Source organism: Hippopotamus amphibius, chromosome 2 (genome assembly GCF_030028045.1).
Source record: "Hippopotamus amphibius kiboko isolate mHipAmp2 chromosome 2, mHipAmp2.hap2, whole genome shotgun sequence".
Classification (NCBI taxonomy): domain Eukaryota; kingdom Metazoa; phylum Chordata; class Mammalia; order Artiodactyla; family Hippopotamidae; genus Hippopotamus; species Hippopotamus amphibius.
The window spans coordinates 145,495,637-145,522,009 of NC_080187.1; the positions used below are offsets into that span (position 1 = coordinate 145,495,637).

Genomic DNA, 26,373 nt, shown 5'->3' on the forward strand with positions numbered 1-26,373 from the left:
GCTGAATCAGCGTGGGGGAATGACATTATTCAGTTGGCATTTTGGGTAGCTCACTGGCAGCAGTGTGGAGGGGGATTGGAGGAGCCCAGCTGGGAGGCTCTTAGAGTAGTTCGGGGGTGACATGATGATGGCCTGAACTGAGGATGTGGTAATGGAAATGGAGAGAAGAAAATGGAATCAAGAGATGTTTGGGATGTATAGGATGGATAGGACAGTGGCTGTTGAATTGGGGGTGGGGAGGGGAGGAGTGTGTGTGGGGTGAGAAAAGAAATTACAGAGATGATTAAGGAGTGTCCAGGGAGAAAGGGGAAGAAATTTAGGTCTCACAGGCCAAGAAAAGAGGTACTTTGAGAAAGAAATTGGTCAGTGGAGTCAGAATGCCCAGAGAGCACATGTAAGTGAAGAGCTAAAATTTATTTTGGGGATTTAGAAATGAAAGGTCATTGCTGAGAGCAGTTTGAATGGAGCCATTTAAGATGTATCAGTTATAAGGTACATCAATTAGGAATGAGTTTGGCTGCAAGTAACTGTGACTGCATACAGATCTGGGCTTATTTTACTCATGTAACCCAAAGCCCAGAGGTAGGAGGCCGTCAGTATGTGTTCAACAGCTTAATGTATCTCTGCAGTTCTTGAAGCCTTTTCCTTATGGTCTCAAGTTGGCTGTGCAGCCTTATACATCATTGTCATTTCAGAGGGACCCTTCCCAGAAATCCATCCCCCGCCCCCAACCGCCAGCTGACTTCTATCTGGGTCTCATTGACCATAATGAGGCACGTGATTACAGTAGTTGTGAGGAATGCTGGGAAAGCAGGGGATGGGACTGCCACTTCTGGAATAGTGATCTTGCCTGGACTGGGCACATTGCCTTCTGAGCAAAATCTGGACCATTAGCAAGAGCCAAAGATTGTACTGAGTAGACAGCTAACAGTGCTGGCCCTACATGGCTAGATAAGTAAATGGCAAATGAGAAAATGGGGACAGCCTGTGTGTATGGCTCCTTTAAGAGGCTGTCCTGAGAAGTATGGACTAGAGTAGGTTGCCAGAGGGGAATGTGGGGAAAGAAGGGACACTTACATTTGGGAAGGTAAAAGCCTTGTGCACATGTCAGTGTTGACTCCAGAGAGTGGACGAGGTTGAAGATCCATCAGAGGTTTTCTCACCCTGGCCAATACCCAGTGAAATGTGACATGTGGGCTGTGTTTTTTTTTTTGGTAAAGTGACAGAAGAGGGGTTACGGATTCAGGAGCTTTCTCAGGCAAATTGGTGGTGGGAAAGAGTACACACAGTGGTTGAGAATCTGGAAGTTTAATCCCTTAAAACTGCCCATGCTCAGTCTCCACCAGTTCCCAAGTTTGAAGACTACTGCCTTAAATCATGTAACTCAGCTTCAGTCCAGACATTGGAATTTCCAGGTCCATTATCAGAACTGGAGTGATGACTGGATTTAATCTTCTCCCCTTCCCCAGCTGGGGCAGGACCCAGGCAGGCCACTGCCCGCCAAGAGGGTTTGTGCTTGTATTTCTCTCTCACTGAGTCACCTACCCTAGAGCTGCTGGTCCTTGGGGTTTGGAGTGTGGTGTGGGAGAAGGGGAAATCGGGACAGAGAAGTTTCTACTTGTTTGGTGACTATGCAGATGACTTGTCTTGGGTCCTGATTGGTGTTCAGAGTTGACCCCCTCACAAGTACTTCATTTCCTCCCAGGCCTCTCTGATTGACATTTGCTTGATTGGTACAATGAATGTACTTTAAAAATTTCTGGTGGCACTAAACTTCCTTTATAGGATTCTCTTGGGGAGAGTCCCCTTAATGCCTAGGGCCCTGCTTCTGGTCCCAGGGTTTTCTGACCTTTGATCTGCCCTGAGTTTGGGGGTTCACTTACTTCCCAGAGCAGCAGTGTCTTCTTCTTCCTTTCTCTCTCTCTCTCTCTTCCTCCTGTTAACTTAAGCCAAAAGACTCTGGTCCTTTGCTTCTGTCTATAGATTTTTTAAAAATTCACAGACCTGTTGACCTGATTGTCTAACTTCTGGGGACTCCATGTAGACCAAGAAAAACTAATGGGGGAAAAACACTTGACTTTATAAAGTAGATAGTAAATTTTTTTTTCTAAGATGAAGATTCCTAAAAATAAATGTCAAAAAAAATTTACCATAAATTTGTCTCTCAGACTTTCCTCAACAACATTAAACAATGAACTTGCAATGTCTCCAAAGTACTGAGAAGGAAACAGAGTAACACCCAAATACGATATTTAGCTTGGTGCCTAGATGTCTCTTCTCTGGGGGTGGTTGCAGATAAATATATATAACTTATTGTCACTTTTGTAGAACACGCCTTTGTAAAGTGTGTGTGTGTATAAATTTAGGAAAAAGGAGAGAAGTGTCCCAGACGGTTAACAGTGATTATATCAGGGAATAGTGGGAACCCTTGCTTCTTAATTTTTATAATTAAGTCAAAATTTTAGGGACTTTCCTGGTGGCGCAGTGGTTAAGAATCTGCCTGCTAATGCAGGGGACATGGGTTCGATCCCTGGGCTGGCAAGATCCCACATGCTGCGGAGCAACTAAGCCCCACATGCCGTGCAACTAAGCCTGGGAGCCACAACTACTGAGCCCATGTGCCACAACTACTGAAGCCCGTGTGCCTAGATCCCATGCTCCACAACAAGAGAAGCCACCTGAATGAGAAGCCCGCGCATTGCAACAAAGAGTAGTCCCTGCTCCCTGCAACTAGAGAAAGCCCACACACAGCAACAAAGACCCAATGCAGCCAAAAATAAATAAATTTAAAAAATTTTAATAAGGTTTGGTAATGTTTTATATTTTGTATTTTTTTTCAGTTTTATAAAATACCATTTATATAAAAGAACAAAATCTATCACAGGTCAAGTCTTTGTTATACAATATTTTATAACAAAAATTGCTTATTCATTAAAAAACCCAGGTATATCATTTGTGTTAGCGCTCTCTTTAGACTGGTATTTATTGGTGAGCATTAGGAATAAAACATTCTCAGTGTCAACTTCTTACCTCCTTTTTTTTAAAATTAATTTATTTATCTTTTTATTTTTAGCTGCATTGGGTCTTTGTTGCTGTGTGCAGGCTTTCTCTAGTTGTGGCAAGCAGGGGCTACTCTTTGTTGCGGTACACAGGGTTCTCATTGTGGTGGCCTCTCTTGTTGCAGAGCACAGGCTCTAGGTGCACGGGCTTCAGTAGTTGCAACACATGGGCTCATTAGTTGTGGCTCATGGGCTCTAGAGTGCAGGCTCAGTAGCTGTGGCACACGGGCTTAGTTGCTCTGTGGCATGTGGGATCTTCCCAGACCAGGGATCGAACCCATGTCCCCTGCATTCACAGGTGGATTCTTAACCACTGTGCTACCAGGGAAGCCTTCTACCTCTTTTTTTTTTTTTTTTTTTTTTTATTTTATTTTTTGGGGGGTACACCAGTTTCAATCAACTGTTTTTATACACATACCCCCATATTCCCTCCCTTCCTTGACGCCCCCCCCCTCGAGTCCCCCCCACCCTCCCTGCCCCAGTCCTCTAAGGCATCTTCCATCCTCGAGTTGGACTCCCTTTGTTATACAACAACTTCCCACTGACTATTTTACAGTTGGTAGTATATATATGTCTGTGCTGCTCTCTCGCTTCGTCTCAGTTTCCCCTTCACCCCCCGCCCCCTCCCATACCTCGAGTTCTCCAGTCCATTCTCTGTATCTGCATCCTTGTTCTTGTCACTGAGTTCATCAGTACCATTTTTAGATTCCGTATATGTGAGTTAGCATACAATATTTGTCTTTCTCTTTCTGACTTACTTCACTCTGTATGACACACTGTAGTTCTATCCACCTCATTACATATAGCTCCATCTCATCCCTTTTTATAGCTGAGTAATATTCCATTGTGTATATATGCCACATCTTCTTTATCCATTCATTTGTTGATGGGCATTTAGGTTGCTTCCATGTCCTTGCTATTGTAAATAGTGCTGCAATAAACATTATGGTACAAGTTTCTTTTGGGATTATGATTTTCTTTGGGTATATGCCCAGGAGTGGGATTACTGGATCATATGGTAGTTCTATGTGTAGTTTTTTAAGGAACCTCCAAATTGTTTTCCATAGTGGCTGTACCAACTTACAGTCCCACCAACAGTGCAGGAGAGTTCCCTTTTCTCCACACCCTCTCCAACATTTGTTGTTTCCAGACTTTGTGATGATGGCCATTCTGATTGGTGTGAGGTGATACCTCATTGTGGCTTTGACTTGCATTTCTCTGATGATTAGTGATGTGGAGCATCTTTTCATGTGTTTGTTGGCCATCTGTATGTCTTCTTTGGAGAAATGTCTATTTAGGTCTTCTGCCCATTTGTGGATTGGGTTATTTGCTTTTTTGGTATGAAGCTGCATGAGCTGTTTGTATATTTTGGAGGTTAATCCTTTGTCCATTGTTTCATAGGCAATTATTTTTTCCCATTCTGAGGGTTGCCTTTTAGTCTTGTTTATGGTTTGTTTTGCTGTGCAAAAGCTTTTAAGTTTCATGAGGTCCCATTCGTTTATTCTTGATTTTATTTCCATGATTCTAGGAGGTGGGTCAAAAAGGATGTTGCTTTGATGTATGTCAAAGAGTGTTCTGCCTATGTTTTCCTCTAGGAGTTTTATAGTGTCTGGCCTTACATGTAGGTCTTTAATCCATTTGGAGTTTATTTTTGTGTATGGTGTTAGGAAGTGTTCTAATTTCATTCTTTGACATGTAGCTGTCCAATTTTCCCAGCACCACTTATTGAAGAGGCTGTCTTTTTTCCATTGTATACTCGTGCCTCCTTTGTCAAAGATAAGGTGCCCATATGTGTTTGGGCTTACTTCTGAGTTCTCTATTCTATTCCATTGATCTTCCTTTCTATTTTTGTGCCAGTACCATACTGTCTTGATCACTATGGCCTTGTAGTATAGTTTGAAGTCAGGAAGCCTCATTCCACCAACTCCATTTTTCCTTCTCAAGATTGCTTTGGCTATTCGGGGTCTTTTGCGTTTCCATACAAATCGTAAGATTTCTTGCTCTAGTTCTGTGAAAAATGCCATTGGTAATTTGATCGGGATTGCATTAAATCTGTAAATTGCTTTGGGTAGTACAGTCATTTTCACGATGTTGATTCTTCCAATCCAGGAACATGGTATGTCCCTCCATCTGTTTGTGTCATCTTTGATTTCTTTCATCAATGTCTTAAAGTTTTCTGCATACAGATCTTTTGCCTCCTTAGGCAGGTTTATTCCTAGGTATTTTATTCTTTTTGTTGCAATGGTGAATGGGAGAGTTTCCTTAATTTCTCTTTCTGCTCTTCCGTTGTTAGTGTATAGGAATGCAAGAGATTTCTGTGCATTAATTTTGTATCCTGCTACTTTACTAAACTCATCAATGAGTGCTAGCAGTTTTCTGGTAGAGTCTTTAGGGTTTTCTATATATAATATCATGTCATCTGCAAAGAGTGACAATTTTACTTCTTCTTTTCCAATTTGGATTCCTTTAATTTCTTTTTCATCTCTGATTGCTGTGGCTAACACTTCCAAAACTATGTTGAATAACAGTGGTGAGAGTGGACACCCTTGTCTTGTTCCTGTTCTTAGAGGGAATTCTTCCAGTTTTTCTCCATTGAGAACAATGTTGGCTTTTGGTTTGTCATATATGGCTTTTATGATGTTGAGGTAATTTCCTTCTATGCCCATTTTCTGGAGAGCTTTTATCATAAATGGATGTTGAACTTTGTCAAAAGCTTTTTCTGCATCTATTGAAATGATCATATGGTTTTTATCCTTCAATTTGTTGATATGATGTATCACGTTGATTGATTTGCGTATATTGAAGAATCCTTGCATCCCAGGGATAAACCCCACTTGATCATGGTGTATGATTTTTTTAATGTGCTGTTGCAGTCTGTTAGCTAGTATTTTGTTGAGGATTTTTGCATCTATATTCATCAGTGATATTGGTCTGTAGTTTTCTTTTTTTGTGACATCTTTGCCTGGTTTTGGTATCAGGGTGATGGTAGCCTCGTAGAATGAGTTTGGGAGTGCTCCACCTTCTGCAATATTTTGGAAGAGTTTGAGAAGGATAGGTGTTAACTCTTCTCGAAATGTTTGATAGAATTCGCCTGTGAATCCATCTGATCCTGGGCTTTTGTGTGTTGGGAGATTTTTAATCACTGCCTCAATTTCTGTACTTGTGATTGGTCTGTTCATAGTTTCTATTTCTTCCTGGTTCAGTCTTGGAAGATTGTATTTTTCTAAGACTATCCATTTCTTCCAGGTTATCCAATTGATTGGCATATAGTTGCTTGTAGTAGTCTCTCATGATGTTTTGTATTTCTGAGGTGTCTGTTGTTACTTCTCCTTTTTCATTTCTAATTCTGTTGATTTGCATCTTCTCCCTTTTTTTCTTGATGAGTCTGGCTAATGGTTTATCAATTCTGTTAATCTTCTCAAAGAACCAGCTTTTAGTTTTATTTATTTTTCTTATGGTTTCTTTCCTTTCTTTTTCATTTATTTCTGCTCTGATCTTTATGATTTCTTTCCTTCTGCTCACTTTGGGGTTTCTTTATTCTTCTTTCTCTAGTTGTTTGAGGTGTAAGGTTAGGTTGTTTATTCGATCATTTTCTTGTTTCTTAAGGTAGGACTGTATTGCTATAAACTTCCCTCTTAGAACTGCTTTTGCTGCGTCCCATAGGTTTTGGGTTGTTGTGTTTTCGTTGTCATTTGTTTCTAGATATTTTTTGATTTCCTCTTTGATTTCTGTAGTGATTCCTTGGTTGTTTAAGAGTGAATTGTTTAGCCTCCATGTGTTTGTATTTTTTGCAGTTTTTTTCCTGTAATTGATATCTAGTCTCATGGCGTTGTGGTCTGAGAAGATGCTTGATATGATTTCAATTTTCTTGAATTTGCTGAGGTTTGATTTGTGACCCAAGATGTGATCTATCCTGGAAAATGTTCCGTGTGCACTTGAGAAGAAAGTGTAGTCTGTCGTTTTTGGATGGAATGTCCTATAAATATCAATGAAGTCGAGATGGTCTAATGTGTCATTTAAAGCTTGTGTGTCTTTATTTATTTTCTGTTTGGATGATCTGTCCATTGATGTAAGTGGGGTGTTCAAGTCTCCCACTATAATTGTGTTACTGTCGATGTCCCCTTTTATAGCTGTTAGCATTTGCCTTATGTATTGAGGTGCTCCTATATTGGGGGCATAGATATTTACCATTGTGATATGTTCTTCTTGAATGGATCCCTTGATCATTATGTAGTGTCCTTCCTTGTCTCTTTTAATAGTCTTTACTTTCAAGTCTAATTTGTCTGATATGAGTATTGCTACTCCAGCTTTCTTTTGACTTCCATTTGCATGGAATATCTTTTTCCATCCCTTCACTTTCAGTCTATATGTATCCCTTGGTCTGAAGTGGGTTTCTTATAGGCAGCATATAGAAGGGTCTTGTTTTTGTCTCCATTCAGCCAGTCTGTGTCTTTTGGTTGGAGCATTTAATCCATTTACATTTAAAGTGATTATTGACATGTGTGTTCCAATTACCATTTTCTTAATTGTTTTGGGTTTGTATTTGTAGGTGTTTTCCTTTTCTTGTGTTTCCTACTTAGAGAAGTTCCTTTAGCACTTGTTGTAAGGCTGGTTTGGTGGTGCTGAATTCTCTTAACTTTTGCTTGTCTGGAAAGCTTTTGATTTCTCCCTCAAATCTGAATGAGATTCTTGCTGGGTAGAGTATTCTTGGCTGTAGGTTTCTCTCTTTCAGGACTTTCAGTATATCCTGCCATTCCCTTCTGGCCTGCAGAGTTTCTGTAGAAAGGTCAGCTGTTATCCTGATGGGTTTTCCCTTATATGTTATTTGTTGCTTTTCTCTTGCTGCTTTTAATCTTTTTTCTTTGTGTTTAATTGTCATTAGTTTGATTAATATGTGTCTTGGTGTATTTCTCCTTGGGTTTATTCTGTATGGGACTCTCTGTGCTTCTTGGACTTGGTGAATTATTTCCTTTCCCATGTTGGGGAAGTTTTCCACTATAACCTCTTCAAATATTTTCTCAGACCCTTTCTTGTTTTCTTCTTCTTCTGGGATGCCTATAATTCGAATGTTGGTACGTTTAAGGTTATCACTGAGGTCTCTGAGGCTGTCTTCTAGTCTTTTTATTTTTTTTTCTTTTTCCTGCTCTGTGGCGTTTATTTCTCCCATTCTATCTTCCAACTCACTTATTCGTTCTTCTGCCTCAGTCATTCTGCTGGTTATAGCATCTAGAGTATTTTTAATTTCAGTTATTTTGTTATCCATTGCTGTTTGTTTTTCTGAGTTCTTATGAACTGTTTCTTGTACTTTCTCTATTTTGTTATCGAGATTTTGTATCATTTTTACTATCATTACTCTAAATTCTTTTTCAGGCATTTTTCCTATTTCCTCCTCATTGATTTGGTCTTGTGGGTTTTTTTCCTGCTCCTTTGCCTGCATGGGGTTTCTTTGTTTCCTCATGGTTGTCCAAGCTTTTGGGGTTGCTTGTCCTGGTGATAGAGGTGTTTGTAGAAGACTGTCCAAGCCTCAGACTAATGTCCAAGTATTGGATTAGACGAATATTCAGTCCTGAACCAGCTCTCCGGTTCCCACGCTCCCGCTCCTGGACCCTCCGTTCAGCCGCGGATCGATGTCTCGGTCCGGGAGCGCTGAGCTGCGCTGCAGACCCTCCGTATGTTTCTCACTCCCTCCCGTCTGCCACAGCTCCGCCGCTTCACCCTCTTTGAGCCCTCGTAAATGCCTCCCTACCGGCTATGTCGGGCTCCCCGCAGCCCTTTCTGGTGTCCGCCGTCTGCTGGTGTTCAGCTGGTTCTCTGTGGGAATGACTGCGTCCTTCCGTGCATTCCCAATGCATCTGTCATTCTACCTCTTTTTGAAGGTGGTGAAATTTTCCTAGAATGGGTAGGAAGGCTTAAGGAGAATAAAATACATTTTCTTAGCCAAATTGTTTTATAGTTCAAAGCTGATTTTATCATTCTCTCATCTGATCCTTTGTAACTCGCCTTGAGCTACTTGAAACTTAGCAGATCTTTGCCTACCTAGGTCAATGAAAAGGGTACCCAACAGAACAAATCCCACAACGGGAGAAAGGAAAAGAGTAACTCCTCCAAAATCCCAGTGAAACCTTGGGTTCCCACGCTGTCCTGTCTGGGCCCCATGTACAAGTGGGTTCTGGGAACACAGGTTCTCAAAAGGAGAGTGACTTTCATCATTAATTGCATCCCCCGAAAAACTCTGCCTTAACTGTGCAAGGTCTTCTACAAAGAAAATTTTACATTTTGCTATGAAAGGATCAAACAGAAAATACCAGTTAGAATCAAATTTTTAAAAAGGTCAGACTCATAGAAGCCTATAACTAATAATCATTGATTTGGGTACATGTTGGCAAACTTTTAAAGAAACATAAAGAAGTTTATGGGGAAAAATGTTAACCTCATCTATCAATCCTAATTGAAAATGGCCAAAGAAATATAAAAGTGGATGGAAACCAGCACTAGTGCTGAAAATTAGAGAAATTTTTCTCTAATTAGAAAAGTCTTAAATTAAAGAAGTCTTCCTCCCACATGCCACCAACTTGGAGGAAGTTCTGCCCTATATAGTGCAAACTGCAGGAGGCTACCTTGGCCAAATCACAGATATCCTTTCTCAGAAAAAGCTAGGGTGTGCCAAAAGTAAGTAGAAGAGATTCAACTAGTCCCCACCCTCAGTAATAACATCCTGTTTCTAGGTATGAGAGCAGAGAGGGGTCAGCCTCTGTGCAGACTGGGAATATTTACTCCAGTTGTAACCCCTTTTCCCATAGTGGATCAACAATTTAGAATCAGCTCCTGCAGGAAGCCCAAAGCCAAGCCGGGCCTGAGGATGGTAGGCCTTCCTGATGCAGTGGGTGGGGCATCCAGAAGGTGGGTGGTTGGGCCAAACCTCTTCCCACTTCTCTCTCCCTCTCTCTTTTTTTATTTCTTCTGTAGATTCTAGGACATGTCCTTGACTTTGTCTTCTCAATAAGCAATTCATATTTCATTTTTGTCCATGAAATGCTCACACCTTTTTATTGTTTTTTCCCCCTTCTGACTGCTCCTTTTTTGTTGTAGCCTTTGCTTGTTTTATGTGTACAGTATCTTCTCAACTGTATCTGTGGGCATTAATGAGAGTGTTTAGAAGTTCCCCTCTCAACCTTGATTACCACTGTTTTCTTTGGATCATTTTCAAGTTTCATCTTTGATGTTTGCTCTCACGCTCCTAGTTTTCCTCAAATTTCAGTGAGTCCTGGTTGTCAATCAATGAGAATGAAGGACTAGGCCTGGCTCGGTAGGTAGCTCACTTAGGTTTTGTGTTTGCCTGAGTCTTCCCTTCTTACTGAAAGGAGTGGGTGTAGTGACTGGTGGGTTTTACAGTAGGGTAAGTGACCATAGGGGATGAGACAGGGAGGTTGTTGGGATATTTGGAAGGTTCTCTAGCTTCTCTCAGATTTTCACACCCACTCTGGGGCCCATCCGATTGGAGTAGTCCACTCTCTTTAGAGTGTGGGTGCAGGGCAAACACCCTAGCTATATATTTGTCAGTTGAAAATATTAATGGTTAATATTTAATGGGACTTAACAGTATCATGCTGTTCTAAATGCTTTCCATATATTAACTCTTATACATGGGTTATAATCCATATATGTCTAACAACCCTTGTATCTCTACATTTTATAGATAAGGAATTGGAATCACAGAGAGCTTCAGTAATTTCCCCAGTTACTTCTCTTATCAACAGCAGGGCAGGGGTTTGAACCAAAATGAAGTAACTGCAGATACCTGCCCTAGGGTGTAGATGCGGGAATGGGGATGAGGCTGGAGGACTGCCACTGATCCTTGTTGCTTTCTGTACAGTTCTTTTATCAAGTCTCCTGATGAGTCCCTGAGGGCTCACTCTGCTCTTGCTATGTTCACTTTATTTAGACTTGGAATTTGTCTGTATTAATTTTTATCTTAGGAGAAGTTTTCTACCATGTCTGTATTGGTCTATTTCCTCAGCTTTCTGATCCCAACTGCTTTCTGTCTTCTAGGAATTTCTCACCATTTCTGATCTGCTGCTGGCACCCTTTTAGTTTTTCAGCACTGTGATGGATGTGTCATATGCCTCTCTCTCTCGATGTATATATTCAAGTTTATTTAAAGGTATTTGGTGCAGTGGAGAGGAAGATGTGTGTATTCAAGTCACCATCTTGATTCAGTGTCTGCAGTATTTTCTGTATGTATTTTATCTATCTACTTTCTCTTGTTGACACTAATTAATTTCTTTATCCCGCTGCTGTAATGATTAAACTTGAAGTAGTATTTAGGGTATAGGGAACACAGTCACCATATAATAACCCCCAGGCTTTTTGTTCTTTTGAATATAGATTATTCAATTCTGTGTGGTTTAGTCACAATTCTACTGAACAGAGACTTCCAGACATGTGTAGTCAGACGTGAACTTTATCTCTTCTATTCAGACGAGGGAGGAAGAAGTGGACCAGCATTGTTTGTTAAGCTTCCTTGTGGGTAAATAAATCATGATAATACGGTATATGCAAATATTGGAAACATTGAATGCAGGGCTCACTGGAGGGTGAATTGAATATTTTTTATTAAAGTAAAATATATGTACAGGGAACTGACAGATTATACATACATAGCTTGATGTATTTTATTAACGTGAACACATACACAAAACCAGTTCACAATATAGAACATGACCGGGTCCCTGGAAGGCTCCCTGGTGACCCTAAGTTAAAGGTAACCACTGCATCTATTTCTATCATCATGGGTTAGTTTTTCCTGTTTTTAAATTTTATGTGAATGGAATAATACAGTATGTTTACTTTTATTTTGAAACTTTATATAATTAGAATCACACAGCATGAAATTCTTTCATTCAATGTTATGTCTGAAATTACCCATTTTGTTGCATGTGGCAGGAGTACCTTTTTAAATTGCAGTACAGTATTGCATTATAGAAATAACGGTGATATAGTTTTTTATTCTACTACTAATAGACCTTTGAGTTGTTAACAGTTTGGGGTTATTGTGAATAATGCTGCTTTATATGAATTTTGGTGTACGTATGAGGAATTTCTGCTGGGTGTTTACCTAGGAATGGAATTACTGAGTCTTAGGGTATGGCTATTTATATATTCAGTTTTAGTAGATTCTGCCAAACCGTTTTCCAAAGTAGTTGTACCAATGTATACTCCCACCAGAAGTGTATGAGTGTCCCAGTTGCTCCATGAAATCTTAGAAGCATTTGTATTATTATTTTAAAATAATTTTAGCCATTCTGGTAGAGATGTAGTGGCATCTCATTGAGGTTTAATTTGTATTTCTGTGATGATAATAAGGTGAAAATATTTTCACATGTTTTTAGCTATTTGGATGTCCCCTTTTTGTGAAATTGCCTCCACAAGGCTTTTTGTGAAATTGCCTCCACAAGGCTTTTTGTGAAGTTGCCTGTTCTAAAAAATATTGTTTGTTGCCCTTCTTTTAATGTAGGAATTCTTTTTAATATCTGAATGCGATTTTTTTTTGTCAGATAAATGTATTGAAAATATCTTCTACTCTATGGCTTGATTTTCCACTGTCTCCGTCTTTTCTTATTTTTAATGAATTTTGACATAATCTTTTTCTTTATATGTAGCTAGTATTTGGGGAACTGGTTGAGATATCTCATATCCCAAGGTTATGTTAATGCTTAAAATCTTTAGTTTTACCTTTGACATTTATTTTAAGATCAGTGAGGGATTATTTTTGAAGTATAGCATATGGTAGTGGTCCTAAATTATTTTTAAGAATATAAGGGAATTCTGAAATCAAAGAGTTTTAAGAATGGATGATTTAGAGCTGGAAAAAATCTCCTCTGAGAACACCTGTAGCTACATCCCACAAACTTAGAAATATCTATATATTTCGTATTATTTATTGAATATTTAAAAATATTTTCTAACATCCATCATGATTCACCTTGATTTGGGTTTTTTATATGTGTTGTTTAATTTCCAAATACTTGGAAGTTTTTCACTATTGATTTTCATGTTAATCACACTGTGGTCAGAGAACATATTCTGAATGGTTTTAGACTTTGAACTTGTTAGAGATTTATGATTCTGCATATGGTCTGTTTTGGTAAATGTTCCATGTTTACTTGAAAATGATGTTTATTCTGTCATGTTTGCTGCAGTTTTCTATAAATGTAAGTTAGATTATTCAAGTCAGGCATTTTTTTTTTTCCCTCTCCCATTTTATTTATTTATTTATTTGTTTATTTATTTGAGGTACACCAAGTTCATTCACCTGTATTTATACATACATCCCCATATTCCCTCCCTCCTTCGACTCCCCGCCACCCTCCCCGTCCCAGTCCTCTAAGGCATCATCCATCCTCGAGTTGGACTCCCTTTGTTATACAGCAACTTCCTACTGACTATCTATTTTACAGTTGGTAGTATATATATGTCTATGCTACTCTCTCACTTCGTCTCAGCTTCCCCTTCACCCCCCGCCCCCCCAAACTTAGAGTTCTCCAGTCCATTCTCTGCATCTGCCTCCTTGTTATTGTCTTGTCACTGAGTTCATCAGTACCATTTTTAGATTCCATATACATGAGTTGGCATACAATATTTGTCTTTCTCTTTCTGACTTACTTCACTCTGTATGACAAACTCTAGGTCTATCCACCTCATTACATATAGCTCCATCTCATTCCTTTTTATAGCTGAGTAATATTCCATTGTATATATATGCCACATCTTCTTTATCCATTCATTTGTTGATGGGCATTTAGGTTGCTTCCATGTCCTGGCTATTGTAAATAGTGCTGCAATAAACATTATGGTACATGTTTCTTTTGGGATTATAGTTCTCTGGGTATACGTCCTGTAGTGAGATTACTGGATCATATGGTAGTTCTATTTTTAGATTTTTAAGGAACCTCCAAACTGTTTTCCATAGTGGCTGTACCAACTTATACTCCCACCAACAGTGCAGGAGAGTTCCCTTTTCTCCACACCCTCTCCAACATTTGTTGTTTCTAGATTTTGTGATGATGGCCATTCTGATCGGTGTGAGGTGATACCTCATTGTGGCTTTGACTTGCATTTCTCTGATGATGAGTGATGTTGAGCATCTTTTCATGTGTGTGTTGGCCATCTGTATGTCTTCTTTGGAGAAATGTCTATTTAGGTCTTCTGCCCATTTGTGGATTGGGTTATTTGCTTTTTTGGTATTAAGCTGCATGAGCTGCTTGTATATTTTGGAGGTTAATCCTTTGTCCGTTGTTTCGTTGGCAACTATTTTTTCCCATTCTGAGGGTTGCCTTCTAGTCTTGTTTATGGTTTCTTTGGCGGTGCAAAAGCTTTTAAGTTTCATGAGGTCCCATTTGTTTATTCTTGATTTTATTTCCATGATTCTAGGAGGTGGGTCAAAAAGGATCTTGCTTTGATGGATGTCATAGAGTGTTCTGCCTATGTTTTCCTCTAGGAGTTTTATAGTGTCTGGCCTTCCATTGAGGCCTTTAATCCATTTGGAGTTTATTTTTGTGTATGGTGTTAGGAAGTGTTCTAATTTCATTCTTTGACATGTAGCTGTCCAATTTTCCCAGCACCACTTATTGAAGAGGCTGTCTTTTTTCCATTGTATATTCATGCCTCCTTTGTCAAAGATAAGGTGCCCATATGTGTTTGGGCTTACCTCTGAGTTCTCTATTCTGTTCCATTGATCTTCCTTTCTTTTTTTGTGCCAGTACCATACTGTCTTGATCACTATGGCCTTGTATTATAATTTGAAGTCAGGAAGCCTCATTCCACCAACTCCATTTTTCCTTCTCAAGATTGCTTTGGCTATTTGGGGTCTTTTGTGTTTCCATACAAATGGTAAAATTTCTTGCTCTAGTTCTGTGAAAAATGCCATTGGTAATTTGATCGAGATTGCATTGAATCTGTAAATTGCTTTGGGTAGTACAGTCATTTTCACAATGTTGTTTCTTCCAGTCCAGGAACATGGTATGTCCCTCCATCTGTTTGTGTCGTCTTTGATTTCTCTCATCAGTGTCTTAAAGTTTTCTGCATACAGATCTTTTGCCTCCTTAGGCAGGTTTATTCCCAGGTATTTTATTCTTTTTGTTGCAATGGTAAATGGGAGAGTTTCCTTAATTTCTCTTTCTGCTCTTCCGTTGTTAGTGTATAGGAATGCAAGAGATTTCTGTGCATTAATTTTGTATCCTGCTACTTTACTAAACTCATCAATTAATGCTAGCAGTTTTCTGGTAGAGTCTTTGGGGTTTTCTATGTATAATATCATGTCATCTGCAAAGAGTAACAATTTTACTTTTTCTTTTCCAATTTGAATTCCTTTTATTTCTTTTTCTTCTCTGAGTGCTGTGGCTAAAACTTCCAAAACTATGTTGAATAATAATGGTGAGAGTGGACATCCTTGTCTTGTTCCTGTTCTTAGAGGGAATTCTTTCCATTTTTCCCCATTTAGAACGATGTTGGCTGTTGGTTTCTCATATGTGGCTTTTATTATGTTGAGGTAATTTCCTTCTATGCCCATTTTCTGGAGAGCTTTTATCATAAATGGATGTTGAACTTTGTCAAAAGCTTTTTCTGCATCTATTGAGATGATCATATGGTTTTTATCCTTCAGTTTGTTGATATGATGTATCACGTTGATTGATTTGCATATATTGAAGAATCCTTGCATCCCAGGGATAAGCCCCACTTGAGCATGGTGTATGATTTTTTTAATGTGCTGTTGGATTCTGTTAGCTAGTATTTTGTTGAGGATTTTTGCATCTATATCCATCAGTGATATTGGTCTGTAATTTTCTTTTTTTTGTGATATCTTTGCCTGGTTTTGGTATCAGGGTGATGGTGGCCTCGTAGAATGAGTTTGGGAGTGCTCCTCCTTCTGCAATATTTTGGAAGAGTTTGAGAAGGATAGGTGTTAGCTCTTCTCTAAATGTTTGATAGAATTCGCCCGTGAATCCATCTGATCCTGGGCTTTTGTGTGTTGGGAGATTTTTAATCACTGCCTCAATTTCCGTACTTGTGATTGGTCTGTTCATAGTTTCTATTTCTTCCTGGTTCAGTCTTGGAAGATTGTATTTTTCTAAGACTATCCATTTCTTCCAGGTTATCCAATTTGTTGGCTTATAGCTGCTTGTAGTAGTCTCTCATGATCTTTTGTATTTCTGAGGTGTCCGTTGTGACTTCTCCTTTTTCATTTCTAATTCTGTTGATTTGCTCTCCGATTTTTTCTTGATGAGTCTGGCTAATGGTTTATCAATTCTGTTAATCTTCTCAAAGAACCAGCTTTTAGTTTTATTAAATTTTGCTATTGCCTCTTTCCTTTCTTTTTCATTTATTTCTGCTCTGATCTTTATGATTTCTTTCCTTCTGCTCACTTTGGGGTTTCTTTATTCTTCTTTCTGTAATTGTTTTAGGTGTAAGGTTAGGTTGTTTATTCGATATTTTTCTTGTTTCTTAAGGTAGGAAGTCAGGCATTTTCTTGATGGTTTCCTTTGCTGTGCAGAAGCTTTTTAGTTTAATGTAGTGCCACTTTTTTATTTTTGCTTTTGTTTCCCTTGCCTGAGGAGTCATATCTAGAAATATATTGCTAAGGCCAATATCAAAGTGTATACTGTCCATGTTTTCTTCTAGGAGTTTCATGGTTTCAGGTCTTAAAGTCTTTAATTCATTTTGAGTTCATTTTTGTGTATGGTGTGAGATAGTGGTTTAATTTTATTTTTTTTGTGTCTGTGTGGCTGTCCAGTTTTCCCAACAGCATTTATTGAAATGACTATCTCTTCTCCATTGTATACTCTTGGCTCCTTTGTCACGTGTTAGTTGTCTGTATATGTGTGGGTTTATTTCTGGGCTCTCAATTCTGTTCCATTGATCTATGTATCTGTTTTTCTGCCAGTACCATGATGTTCTGAATACTGTGGCTCTGTAATATAGTTTAAAAGCAGGGCATGTGATACCTCCAGCTTTGTTCTTTTTCCTCAAGATTGATTTGGCTATTTGGGGTCTTTGTGGTTCCATATAAATTTTAGAATTTTTTGTTCTCTTTCTGTGAAACATGTCCTTGGGATTTTGATAGGGATTGCATTGAAGCTGTAGATTGCTTTGGGTAATATGGACATTTTGACAATGTTAATTCTTCCAGTCCATGAGTATGGAATACCTTTGCATTTATTTGTGTCTTCTTCAATTTCTTTCATCAGTGTCTTATAGTTTTTAGTGTACAGGTCTTTCACCTCCTTGGCTAAATTTTTTCCTAGGTATTTTATTCTTTTTGTTGCGATTGTAAATGGGATTGTTTTCTTAATTTCTTTTTCTGCTAAGCTTGTGGTTAGCGTATAGAAACACAACAATTTTTTTTATGTTGATAGCATATCCTGCAACTTTACTGCATTTGTCTATTATTTCTAAAAGTTTTTAAGTGAAATCTTTAGGGTTTTCTATACATAAAATCATGTCATCTGCAAATTGTGACAGTTTTACTTCTTCCTTTCCAGTATGGATGCCTTTTATTTCTTTTCTTTGCCTAATAGCTCTGGCTAGCCCTTCCAATACCATGTTGAATAAGAGTTGTGAGGGTGGGCATCCTTGTCTTGTTCCTAATTTGAGAGAGAGCTTTCCATTTTTGACAACTGAGTATGATGTTAGCCATAGGTTTGTTAATCATAGTTATCTTAAAGGTAATTTTGATGTCAGTATTGGGATTGTGTATCGGATTTTTTTTTTTCTTAATTTTCAGTTGTTTGGTTCAGTCTCCTGGAATGCTAGGTGATTTTTTATTTTAATGGCAGATACTGTATGTGAAGATTTCCTCCAGAAAGAAAGTTTTATTCTGGCACATAACGAGGGTAAAGGTCAATAACAGGGATTGAAATGATTCAAGTTTGCATATTAGGCTTTATGAAGGCATGTCTTTCTACCTTGCAGTTAGTCCTAGGCCTTAGGCCTTCAGGGTTTGAACCAAAAACCCAGGGTATTTACTGCCGTTCCTCATTAATGGGCATCCTGAACTCTAATTTTGTCTCTTGATCACTGTGATAATGCAGAAATCTCCACTTAGGTCTTTAGCCTTCTAGCAGCATCTTTGTACTTCGTGCATATACAGCTTAAGAATTGTCAAAGGTCTTCAGAGGAAATTGCACAGAGCCTGTCAGGTTTACTTCTTTATGTTTCCTTCTTTTCCCTGGAATTTTGGCCGCTTCTGTTCTGGTTTCCTAGGTTACAGTGCACTTCAGTTTTCCTCTTCCCAGCCCAGTGAGACTGCTGCAGGTTCTAGGCTGATGCTTTCTGTTCAGCTTTTACATCGTGTGTTATAAGGCAGGAATGTCCCCATAGGGAAAAAGCAGCTGTGAATGTATGCTCTTCTTAGTGAACTTTCCTTCTTCATGATTTTGGCCCCTTAGCTCCTGATTGCCTTGGTTGTTCTCTGATGCCTTCAGATATTTTTTAAAAGTTTATATTTTGAAATAATTTTAGACTTAAAGAGCTCACAAATACTCTGTGTTTATCTCCTAATGTTAACAACTTACAAGTAGCCTTAATTACTTATATTTATACTTGCATATTGCCATATTTTCCAAGCTGAGAAGAGCAGAGCATGACTACTAACTGGTTAAAAGAAGAAACAAAGGAGCTCGTAGCGAAGGTGAAATTTTTGGTTCAGAGCTTCTCAAAGTATATATTGTACTATGCCAGAGATTTTTCCTCGTTTAAGACATCCCCCATGACCCCATCAGGGTGGAAAGTGCTCTCTCTTATATGCACCCCCTTGGAAATCTGCAAGGCCCATTTCCATTTTAAAGTCTCTGAAAAGTGTTTTAGTAAGGAAATCTGATTAATTTTGTTTATCCCCATGTTTCCAAACTTATGTGGTGAAGGAGCTGTTCTTCTATCTGACCCTTGCTCATTTCTCGTGCAGCTAGTGTTCTGTGGCACACGTGTTGGAAAATACTGTTCTGGAGCACATTCTAAAAATCCTGAGCTATAAAATTTGCTTTTTTACATTTTCTCCTAGGTTCTGGCTTTCTTGCTGTTTAATTTCTTGCTTCGTAAAAGGGAAGACGATGGAGAAGCCAAGGTTTCTTTGAAAACAGATTTTTGCACAAGAAGAAGGCCAGGGCTGTGTTAACATTTACCACTGAAACCCCAGTACATCTGCCAAATGCAGAAGCTTCGTGTCTCCCAAATAAATTCCTTTTACATCCCTGCTCTGTGTAGTCTTTGAAAGTGGTTTTTATTTTCCTATTATTGACGAAATTGGAGCCCATGAGGACGTAGATGGTGAAAGAAGATTTTTGTCTCTGATTGTAGCAACACAGCGTCCTGGAATAGGGCTGATTTGCAGCATAATCCTCATCCTCACCGGAGGAAGATCACGTGGGACACGTTCCCTTAGCTACGTGTATTTTAGATTCTCAGCTTCCATCTAGCAAGCCCAGGTCAGAGGCAGTGTTTGTGATGGAGAAGCTGAATAGCTGAGGGCCACTTGTATTTAAAGTTGAAGAAGGCGGTTAGGAGAGTTTCAGAGTGAAATTTGGACCCTCGTCCCTGGTCTGCCTCTTCATATTGTGTGTGTGCCTTCTTATCTCCCAGTGGATCTTCTTGTCCACCTTCTGGTTCCCCTGCAGTGCATTTGCCCATGGACCATTCGAGCATTCTTCCTGAAATGCAGACCCAATCATATCATTCACCTGCTTAAAAATTCATTGCCCAAGGATTAAACTCAGCCTCATACCTCTGCCTATATGCTTGCATGTTCATTTTCATTTGGGGTCTCAGTCTTCCATGTTCGTTATCTTTATTGTATTGTTATGCTGTTTCCTAAGTGCCTTCATATATATTTTTAAATAAGTTATGCCTTTGCCTGTGCTATTCTCTTTCCAGAAATGCCACTTCTTCTCTGAGCTGCTTGGTGCACTCCATATATCCTTCTGGGCTCAGTACTGGAAATTTCTTGGTACCTTGTCATCCATTTAATTTGCTTTCTTCATCTGGGTTTGAACAGCAAATTCTGCATCTTTCTGTTATCTGCATCTCATGTTGTGGCCATTTATTTTTGCTTCTCAATGGGCCTGTGATTAGTTGGAATGTATATTGATTGATCTCTGTATCTGTAACATATTGACCTAGTTGGTAGACTTTCAGATGTTTGTTGGATGAGGCTGAAGGATGTGTCAGTTTGAAACATTGAGGTGGTTTTTTTAAAAAATGAATTTAAGCTAATATACTGATTTCTAAACACAGCTTTTGCTGTATCTCACAGGTTTTGGTATATAGTATTTTTATAGTTAAATTTTTTTTTTTTTGCTAATTCCCCTTAGAACTTTGTTTTAAACTCGTTATTTAGGACTGAATTCTAAAATTTTATACCTTCATACTTATTTATATTGTCGATTTCTAATTTAATAGCATTATGGTTAAAAATGTGTTCTATATGGTATTGACTGATTTGTGACCTAGTGAATGTCAGTGTTTCTAATGTTCTGTCTGTACTTGCAAAGACTATACATTATCTGTTTATTGGCCAGAGGGATACATGTATTTGTGCATATTTGATCAAGGTTATTAATTTGATTATTCAAACCATCTATATCCCTTTCAAGTTTTTTTTTTAATCATGTTTGATGTGTCAATTTTCTCAGTGAGTTATGTTAAAATCCCCTTAATGATTGTGGATTTGTTTATTTCAGTTATTTCTTTCAGCTTTTGCTTTATGTTTTGTTTTGTTTCATTTCTTTGAACTTATGCTGTTAGGTGAATTGTAGCAGAATTTTGGTGGATTGCTCCTTTTATTGTTAGGTTAAGTCTCTGTCCTTATTCATGCTTTGCCTTAAAGTCTTTTTTGTCTGATATTATTGTTAACCGTGTTTAGTTTGAGTACTATTTTCCTAGTATGTATAATCTATCTATTTTCACTCTTTCTGTGTGTCATGTTTTAGGTATGCCTCTTAAAAGCTCTATACAGCTGGATTTTTAAAATCTACTCTATTAATTACCCTTTCATGTGTTGAATTTAATTTATTTACATAGATAATGATTACTGATCTGTTTGGACTTGTGATTACCATCTTATTTTGTAGTTTCCACTTGTCATCTTTTATGTTCCTCTCCATATCCTTTTTCTTTGTTTTCTTTTGGGTTGGAAAACATTGATTTTCCAAATGTGCTGGTATGGACACTGTTGTTGTAACCCACATAGTGTTATATGTATAGTATTGTTTTGTGCTTTTAGTAGTTACCGTTAATTATATAAAGCAAATACTTCTCATACATTATCATAGCAATGTCTACAATTGCCCTTGTTTCCCACCTCCTCCTGAATACAGATGAACCTTAGTGTGTTCAGAATATCCATTGAACACCCTTCCTGCTCCTTATGTTATCATCGCTTAAGGATTTAATTTTACCTTTTGCTTGTTTGTTTTTTAATCAGTAGTTACATTTACCACCATAGTTTTTCCATTCTTGTTCTCACCATTGTTTCTTGTGATCCATACTTTCCATCTTGGTTCCATTTTTATTTCCTTGACGAAGTATTGTAGCGTTACTTTTATTAGCGACTGTGATGGTCTGTATATATCTTTATTTTGTTCTCTTTATTAAACAACAGTTTAGGGAGATACAAAATTCTAGATTTTCACTTATTTGTTTTCAGCACTTTGAAGCTTTACCTCCATGAATCCTGGTGTCTGCTGTTGCCAAAGAGAAATCTGTCATTCTTATTGTTGCTTTGGTCGGTTGTTCCCCCCCCCCCCCGCCCCCGCGGTAGTCTAGGTGTGAGTTAATCTTTATCTTGCTTAGCGCTTGAGTGCACTTTCAAACTGTAGACTCATATCTTCCTTTAATTGTAGGGGGAAAAAAAAGAGCTATTAACTCAAAATATTGATTCTCCCATATTCTGTCATTTTTTTCTGAAGTGCCTATCCGATGTATTTTGGAGCATCTCACTTTATGCTCTGTGTTCATTGATATTTCATATTAAAAAAAAAAAGCTTTTTGTCCTTTAAAATTTTTTGGTTTTTTGATGTTTCCTTAGTAATATTTTCCAGTTTACCAATTCTCTCCCTGATTATGCCCAGTCTAGAATTTATGTCATCTCTTGAATTTTTCAATTTTATGACTATGTATTTTTTCATTTCCGAGATTTCTAATTTTGTAGAGCTATTTAAGAATCCTCCCCCTTTTGTGTAATTACTTCTTCCTTATTAATAGAAGTTATTCAATTTGTCATGTTGATAATGTCTAAACATATAACGTCTTTGTCATGTTGTTTCATAAAATTATTTTTACCAGGAGTAAATTCATGTCATGATCTGTGATTTTGCTGGCTATCTTACTTGGTGTTATATTGATTCATGCACCTTAGAATTTAGATTTAGAAGCTTACTTTTAATTGGGGAGGGGGTCTTTTGTCACTTTTAACCCCTCTGTGCTCCCTTCTATCTAGTAGTTGTAATTTCTTCCACCTGGCTCTCCAAGGCCCAGATGCTGAATGGTGGTTTCTGTTCTATGGTGATATTGGGGTTATCTCAATCCAGCTACAGACCTGCGGGGTGGGGGTGGGGGACTTGATTGGTTCTTTGCTCTCCAGTCTCCCTGAGCCTGCAGATTCCCAAGCATACTAACCTCGGACAGTGGTTTGCATCTGGATATTTTTCCCAGCCTCATTTCCTTCCCGTCCCCTGGCTTTGAGCGGAGCTTGATTCCAGGCTCTTGTCTCATGGAACACTTTAGATCCCTTTTTACCCAACAGGAACCAGATTGCTGGCTGCCAGAGCCTGTGCCAGACAAGAAGCCCGGCAAGACTGAGGCTTCAACCCTGTGCACCATGTTGTGTTTCCGTTCCTTTTCTTGTCCACACGAAATGTTTATTCTCTTTTCAAGCATTGCTTATGTTTCTGGTTTTCTCTTTTGATACTTAATCTATCATTGCTATGTATTCAGAGCATAGGCTATGGATCAGAGTTGAATTTACCGACTCATTTTGACCAGAAGTAGGTGCTTCAGTATTTATATACAGCTTCCAACACTTAAAAGGAATAGGACTACAGTTTCTGTACCTCTGGAATGAGGCCAGGAGCCCTGTAGTGATCACCCCTGTCCTTCTTATCTTTCAGTCTCCCTGTCACATAGTGGACGCTCAACATTATTTCTTGAATGATGGAGAATTAAATATTGTCAAGTGGTCTAAAGAGCTAATACCATGTGTATATTTATACTTACTTTTCAAAACAACTGAACATCACTGGGGAATTCAGGAAAAGCAGAGGAATGATCATGACTCTAAACCATGACTCCTGTTGAAAAAAATCCCATATTGGTGTTTCCTTCCAAAGAAGAAACAAATAATAATCTAGTTAGTTTCGGTTCTTAAAAGTGGGAACACTCTGTCTATTAGACACTCTGCTTTCTCAAAATAGAGCAAATCTAACCTGCACTGATTCAGTGAGAACTGATTCAGGCTGAGGAGGGTTCAGGTCTAACTCTCAATGCTAGAAGGATTTTCAGAGGGATGTTTTAAAACAAGGACATATGCATGGGTTTCTGTGGTTCCATTAGTCCTCTGAAATTACAGGCAACTGTACCAATCAATTTTGCTGTGTAACAAACCGCTCCCAAACATAGTGACTTAAAACAAAACCCATTTATTTGGTTTACAGCTCTGTAGGTCAGCAATTTGAGCTGGGATTTACTGGGAGGGCCTGTTGGTCTGGCTGATCTTAGCTGGGCTCAGGCTCACTGACCTGTTGGTGGTCAGTGGTCAGGTGAGCTGTGGTTTTGGTGCTCTGGGATGGCTCAGCTGGGATGGCTATCTCTACTCCAAGTGGTCTTTCATTCTCTAGCAAGCAAGCTCAAGCTTATTCACATTGAGATAGTCACAGTGGACCTCAAGAGTGAGCAGAAGTATCTACAAAGTCTCTTTATAGCTATAACATATCTGTAAGGTCCAAAGTCGTACTCACACAGTGTTGTTTACATTCTATTCTATTGACCAAAGCAAGGCAAGGGGTGGAGAAATAAAATCCACTTCTTGATTATGGTCATTTTTACAATTTACTGTGCAATAGAATGTGGAGTGTTTTTCCTGGGGAGTGGTTGTGTAATTTTCACGAGATTTTCAGAAAATTACCTCCAAAGTTAAGAACCAATATTTTAAGTGATTTCACTACTGAATAAAAAGATATTTAGGGGACCTAATTCATGGATATCTGTTTCAAACACTGCTTGGTGTGTGGCAGTGGGGTTCTCAGTTCTTGTTGAAGGTTACCCCTGGTATCAAGGCATTAGAATAATCCTCTCTGACTTCAGTACTGAGCCTGAAAAACAAAAACTATTGTCTTGGTGTATCTGTCAGCTTCTGTTGAGTAACAAAGTGCTCCAGCATTCAGTGGTCTAGAACAATGACCATGTAAATGACCCATGCTTCCATGGGTCAGCAGATTAAGCTGGTATCAGCGAGGCTCTCCCATGTGTCTGCATTCAGGTGCAGGTCAAACTAGGGAGCTCTGATTTGGGGAATTAACTGGTTGTCCTGACTGAAGGTATTGGAGACACTTGTCTCTCACCATCTAGAAAATTAGCTCAGGCTTGTTCACGTGGTGGCAGCAGGGTTTCAAGAGAATGAATGAAAGCACACAAGATCTTGTAGAGCCAAGGCTTGTTTTTCGTGGGTAAAAACAACTCACAAGCCCAGCTCGATTCGTTAGGGTGGAAATAGACTCCACCTCTGGCTAGGAGGGACAGCAAAGACAGAAACAAGGAAGATGGGGAGTTGTAGCCTTTTTTTGGTAATCTTTCACATCTACTCTCATACCTCACATTTAAGGTAAATACTCTCTGCACGTGTATTCTTCCTATTAAATAGTATACTGTGTGTCTGATAGCAGTAGTGAAGTAGTAGCAGAAAACCACACTTAACATTTATGACAACCTGCAATTTTTTTTTTTTACCATTAATTAGGGGCACCCACCTCCCTTTACTACTGAGTTTTATATTCATGTAAGTATTTTAAAGATATAAACAAATTCTGTAGATGTACTTTTCATAAGAAAGTGACTTAACATATTTTCTACTTCTAATCCTGTCTGCTTGTTTTCTAATCCAACCCATACTGGAGCCAAGGTTGGTTTTCTAAAAGGTTTTCCAATAGCATTGTGTTTGCTGAAGAAACTCTAGGGACTTCTCAATTGTATTCTTTAGCTTGGCATTTGAGAATCTGTATGATCTGCCCTGTGCCTACCTTTCAGCTTTTATTTTCTTTCATTCTCCCTTAAGTACCATTCATTACAGTTAAACCAAATCTCTTGCTTTTTCTTGAGCACACTTGGTCCTATACCAGTGGTTCTCAGCTGTCTGGAGACATTGTTGGTTTTCACAACTGGGGGTGTGTGTGCTGCTGGTTTCTAGTAGGTAGAGGCCAGCGATGCCGTTAAACATCCTACAGTGCACACAACAGTCTCCTCAACAAAGAATGACCAGATCTAAATATCAGTGCCAAGGCTGAGAAACTGGCCTACAAATTGCTGCCTCTGGGTCTTTTTTCATGCTGCCTCACACCAGAAGGCCTTCCTTCAATCCTGCCTGTTGAAATGTCCCCTGTCCTTAAAAGGCCAGTTTAAATGACAAGCCTTCTAGGAAACAAGTCCTAGATGATCCCCACCTTTACCTCTTACACTGTAGGTTCTCAGAGTCCTTTCGATGAATCACTGAAATGCTTATCACGTGAGATGTTTACAATAATTTGTATTCAGTACTATTATTTTATACTGTTCTTATTGTTTCTCCCTTGTGTTTTAGTTGACTGTCGGTGTATGAACTCCTTAGCTGATCTGTGGATTCCTGGATGACCAGGATTAATCTTATTTATGTTTCTACTTGAGCAACTAGTGTGTGTTTTATATATAGTAGGTTCATAATAAATGTCTATTGAATAAGTGAGAAATGTGTCTCTTCCCATGTTCTTAGCTGTGGCCACTCCTTCCAACATTTTCTTAAAGGACTTATTCAAAAAGTCCAACAAGCTGAACCCGAGTTTTTTTTGTTTTTGTTTGTAATAATTTGGGTCAAAACTGTGATAACAAATGATTGTGTGCTACAATTCCTTGTGTTTATTTCTACAGCTATTTAGTGAAAAAATAAGTGGTGTTGAAGGAACGAAACTAGATGATGAATTTCTTGACATGGAAAGGGTAAGAGAACATTTTAATGTAAATTATCTTATAAATTTGACTTTCATTGTGATATGATATATATACTGATACTGTAAAGGGTATT

General features: G+C 38.6%; 1 protein-coding gene across 10 annotated transcripts in view; it reads left to right on the forward strand.

Annotated features, from left to right (window-relative positions):
• The window catches only part of SH3GL3 (SH3 domain containing GRB2 like 3, endophilin A3), a 302,977-nt gene that overhangs the window by 223,863 nt on the left and 52,741 nt on the right, over positions 1-26,373 (forward strand). For 8 of the 10 annotated variants that reach the window (XM_057721494.1, XM_057721495.1, XM_057721492.1 and 5 more), the window contains one exon: positions 26,220-26,288. In XM_057721494.1, the coding sequence (XP_057577477.1) occupies positions 26,280-26,288 (9 nt within the window). In that variant the 5' untranslated portion in view covers positions 26,220-26,279. Of the gene's footprint in view, positions 1-26,219; positions 26,289-26,373 lie in introns of those variants that run through there. The other 2 variants (XM_057721498.1, XM_057721499.1) reach the window with 1 other exon arrangement.